The 5,026-nt window shown below is 45.8% G+C and overlaps 1 protein-coding gene across 1 annotated transcript in view; it reads right to left on the minus strand.

The window, feature by feature from the left end:
• Positions 1-2,583, minus strand: part of cadps2 (Ca++-dependent secretion activator 2) — a 135,532-nt gene extending 132,949 nt beyond the window's left edge. The window contains 1 exon segment of the mRNA XM_068724123.1: positions 1,899-2,583. Coding sequence (XP_068580224.1) covers positions 1,899-2,312 — 414 coding nt within the window. The 5' untranslated portion in view covers positions 2,313-2,583.
• Between the last annotated feature and the right edge of the window lie 2,443 nt (positions 2,584-5,026).

Genomic DNA, 5,026 nt, shown 5'->3' on the forward strand with positions numbered 1-5,026 from the left:
TTTTTTATTTTGCTTTCTTTCCTTCAAACGGCTTTCAGCTGACTTCTATGAAGAAGAAAAACCACCTGGCAGAGACATCTTGTGTTCACCAGAGAAGCTTCTTGGAAACAAGTCTTTCAAAATGACAAAAGCCTTAATCACGAACTAACTGAAGGAACCTTCGTCGACTAACACCAAGTCAACAGTTCAGCTTTCGATCAACATCACCTGGTCTTCATCAGCAGATGGAGTTCCTCCGGCTGTGATCAAACTTTCAGGACTTCTTCTCCATGTCGGCTTCAAAGGTTCCTCAAACGTTTTGACTGAAGGCTCCAGATGAGTTACTTTACGGAGCTTGAGGTGAGATTGTTCTTCAATCGGCAGAACTTACATGTATAACTATATATTGTATCATTATAAATACATGTGGTGAAGTATAAAGTCCACTATGCTTCCCTCTGAAATGTGGTCGAGTAGAAAGTAGCAAAAAGACATTTTAGAGACAATTGTCAGTGTTGGATGTTGCAGGTGAGGCTTTCAGGGGGTCTGGAGGTGTCGGTGAAGTAGCTTCACTGTGACGTTGTGACACAGCGAAGCTACCTTCACGCTCACGTGACGAAGCGCACGTAGGTGACGGTGCAGCGCGAGCGGAGCCGAAGCGGACGTAAAGACGATGAATCCCCTTCATGAAGGGATACCTCAGCCCGTCCTCTGGAGCGTCATCCTGGGCGTTACCATCGACCCAGAGAGTCGAGGGACTCGAAACTGGCAACTCGCCAAGCGTGCGCCTCCTGCCGTGGGAGCGCTGGCGCAACGAGGAAGGAAGCCCCGCGTCCTTCCGCGAGACAAGAAATCAATGTCTCCCCTCTCGTGTTGTTAGTGAACGCACCCTCCTGTTTACTTTACGCTCGCGGGAGGAGCAGGGACACAACGCTGCAGGACACGGGCTGGTGTCTCCTGCTGGATCTCGGGGGGGGGGGGGGGGGGTAATATTCGGATGCTGATATACTTGTGCACAAATAAACTCCCACGTCTGCCTTCTGTCGGAAGAACAGCCACCGCGCGCACATGGGATGAAAAGGCCTCATCTGCACATTTGACATGAACCAGCAGGAGATGCTCATTAACAAGCATCCCAGATGGGGGGGGGGGGGGGGGGGGGGGACTTTGGGGGCTCTTCAGTCGGAACTGGAACCTCTCAGAGCAGGTCCAGACCTCTATGCAGAGCAGGAACACATCCATCATAAAAAAAAGGTTATTTGCACACAGATCCATCTTCACTTCAGAGCGCGGTGATTCTCAATCAACAGGTGCTCTTATTAAACCCAGTGACGCAACGATAACGCTGCAGGAAACCCCATCACACGTCACGTCACACGAGCGCTTTTAGTGTCAACCGTTAGAGGAGGAAGTGGGAGCGTGTTTAGTGTCATGGTGTAAGGGTGTGGACGAGGTTTGAATGAGTGCGCTATGGGGGTCACAGGGTGCTCACGTGAACCCGGAGTACGCGTCTTCACGACTACACCAGACTCCTCTCGGGTTTCCGTCAATGTAAGGTGGACATGGAGCGAGCCAAGCAGGTGCACACGGCACTAACGAGGGAACCGGCTAACGCTACGCAAGTCAAGCGGATGTTGAATTCGGCACTCGTTTCACACACGTCGCGCTTATTTTGAGACACGTGTCAGACACATATATATACATATACATATATATATACACACATATATATATATATACATACATACATACATACATACATACATACATACATACATACATACATACATACATACATACATACATATATATATATATATATATATATATATATATATATATATATATACCGCAAGCTTTGAATGGACACATAAGGTCCCTGCACGTGACACCAACAGGTGCGTGTTGTCCGGACTCACCTTCTGCTGCCGCCGGGCCATGTCGGTGGGCTGCTTGGCGTTGAACGGGTAGGCTATGCACCGCAGCACGAACACGTAAATCTGCAGTTTAATTTTCCTCTCCTCTTCCTCCTTCTGGATCCGCTCGCGCTCCTTCCTCTCCTCCTCCTCCTCCTCTTCCTCCTCCTCCTCACCTGTAGCTTTGCTGTCTTTGACACCTTTACCGGGGGCACCTCCAGGTGCGGCGGACTGACGCCGCTGGCCGCGCGCCCGGCTGCTGCTGCTGCTGCTGCTGCAGGTGCTGGTGGTGCTGCTGGTGGTGTTGTTGTTCCCACGTTTCCCCGCCGGACCGGCCGCAGGTTTCCTCGGAGTCTCCTGCACAACTTCTGGGTCGGACTCCCCGCCGGTGTCTTCGCTGGAGGACGGGTCCAGCATGGTTCACGGCGTTAAAAGTCCGGTTCAGACCGAAACAAAAAAAAAAAAAACTGTTTTAGTTTGTTTGTTTTAGTCGACGTGGCGTTAACGGAAACTGCACTTTTACCGACCCCTCCGGTACCTCCCCCGTTCCGGTGTCTTGTAGACCACGACCCCAGCGAAGAAACGTCCGTAATGTCCAGTAGAGTGTCAACGGTTAACAGCACGGAGGCTCGTCGCCAGCGTGCGCTTTCGTTCCGTCGCACCGGGAATGTGAGTGCTGGAATGGGAGCGCGCGTCCGCCGCCACTGGCTGAAGCACGGAGCTCTCTCGCGCGCGCTGTGTGTGTGCGTGTGTGTTTGTGTGTGTGACTCGAGCGCTCCAGCACACAGGTGAGCAACCTGTGGCTGCAACCGCAGATAGAGAGGAAGAAAAAAAAATCAACAACAAGAGGTCTCACTCTGTCGGTGTTTCTGAAACCACGAAGCTCGCGGAACACTGCGAGTCTACCAGTGGTGAGTAGAAATACCACACTATAAATACTCCATTACAAGTACAAGTCCCGAAGGCAAGTTGTTACTTAATTAAAAATATTATGTGCAAAATGTACTTTATATCATAAATTTATGATATATCATGTTACATCATAAATGTAGAATATTATACTATTCTGTTTATCACTAAATAATACATGTAAGTGCATTTTAATGTTGTGGTTCAGCCATTTTTAGATTGTTTGTATATTAGTAGTATAGTACTTCTTCATATCAAAAAGCATATTTCATATTTGTATGTAAAACGTAAACGGTCGCTATAATTGTCAAATAAATGCAGTGCAGTAAAAGTACAATATGTATGTATTGGAGTAGCTGTAAAGTAACATAAACTGGAAATGCTCATTTATTAAACTACAAACATGTCACCTGAGTTAATGGAGGCTGCAAACAACCACGAGTCTGTGGAAGCCCATTCCTGTCAAAGTGAGGAAAATAGAATAAGTAAAGACAGTTTGAATGGTTATAATCCTTTAAGCAATATTATGACAAACAGTACAATGAGCATGAGGCTACGGCTAGCAGTAGCTTAGCACAAAGACAGGAAACGGGGAAAGATGTTAGTTCGGCTCTGTTATATTTCATTTTTTTATTAACCAAAGAAGTCAGACTACCACTCTTCGTGCTAAACTATGCTAATCGGTTGATAACGATCATCTCATCAAAGTCTCTGCCAAGTGTGCACAACGGTAAAGAATGTCCTTAAAATAGCAAAGCGCACTGATTTCTCCGATGAGCGGTCAGTAGCGGGGGACGTTTTTCACCCTCCGAGTGATGCCTCCTCTCACATAGACGATCTTTGACTGGAAAAGGGAAGCAACATGTGTTTTAATTCACAGTCAACTAGAGCGCTGGAACAGAACACATTTAGAGATATGCCTCACTGTGAAAATATCATGAGAAATAATAACTTTTTTTTTTTTAGAAACTAATATTTTTTTGTCTTAGGGTGGACAAAATATCAGAAACACCTACAGCTCAAACAGGAGCTTAACGGTGACTGAAACCGTTTCGACTGAAAAATGAGACTCTAAATGAAGAATTAGTTTTATTTCGGCGTATTGTTTTCATACCGTGTATTTATACAGTTATACAGTTTAGATAAGTTGTGTTGAGAGGCTGTAACAGACACTGTGGCCACTAGAGGGCAGTGTTTCTCTGGTGTGTTCTAGAGCTGTAAACACAGAGCAGCACACACACACACACACACACACACACACACACACACACACACACACACACACACACACACACACACACACACACACACATACAAACGTGTGTGTGTGTGTGTGTGTGTGTGTGTGTGTGTGTGTGTGTGTGTGTGAGACATTAAAACAGCCTCATGTTTTGAATTATTGACGTTTTATTCTGTTTTTCTTGATTTTGATTCGCTTCTTCTTCTGCAGCTACGGACACACCAGTCCAGCAATTATACTGTACCAGAGTACTTAGAGAGCAGGTAGAAGTTTATGTACAAAAACTACATTGCTGCAATCTATGTTCATTCATTCCTTCTCATTCAGACTTTATTTACAGTTAGAGAGACTCAAGGTTCAAGTTTTCCAAATGAGCAACTCAAGTAAATCCAAAAGAAGAAACAAAAACAACAAAATGAAGAAACAAAAGTCACAGATCAAAAGGCAACATTGACAGTCTATAATAAATATTCATATCAGCATGAAATGTTTAGGAGTCTGTCATCCAAAGTACTTGACATCCTTCAAACACACACTGTAGACCCTTCTGTCTGCTTCTCTTTGAAATACCTTTGTGGTTTTTCCCAAAAATCAGATGACATTTCTTGAGGTAGTGACAGTGTGGGCTCCATGTTAACGTAGTAAAGGGTCAGTTGGTGTGGTGTTTGTTTCACTCTAATATTCACCCTCACATCTGGTTTGAGTAGATGATGCAAAGCGGCTTCTTCAGAGCTCCTTGGAGACTGAACCGGACGGGAAATGTTTCCGCAAAACCAAAAGTAGGAGCTAAAGGAGGCTAAAAAGACGGAGATAATTCTCCGTGGGTTCATCACCACAAAGTGACACCTTTCACTTTCCATGTAATCATTTGACAGTGAAGAGGATTCAGTCCTACGAACACATCTCCGTGCCTCCGGCCTCCTTCAGAGCCCCTTAAATGTCCCCGAGCCTCACGTTGAGATCCGTACCCGGGCGTCCATCG

The sequence above is a fragment of the Cebidichthys violaceus genome, unplaced genomic scaffold (genome assembly GCF_023349555.1).
Source record: "Cebidichthys violaceus isolate CVI_PGR_0920_01 unplaced genomic scaffold, fCebVio1.0.p SCAF_3, whole genome shotgun sequence".
Lineage (NCBI taxonomy): Eukaryota > Metazoa > Chordata > Actinopteri > Perciformes > Stichaeidae > Cebidichthys > Cebidichthys violaceus.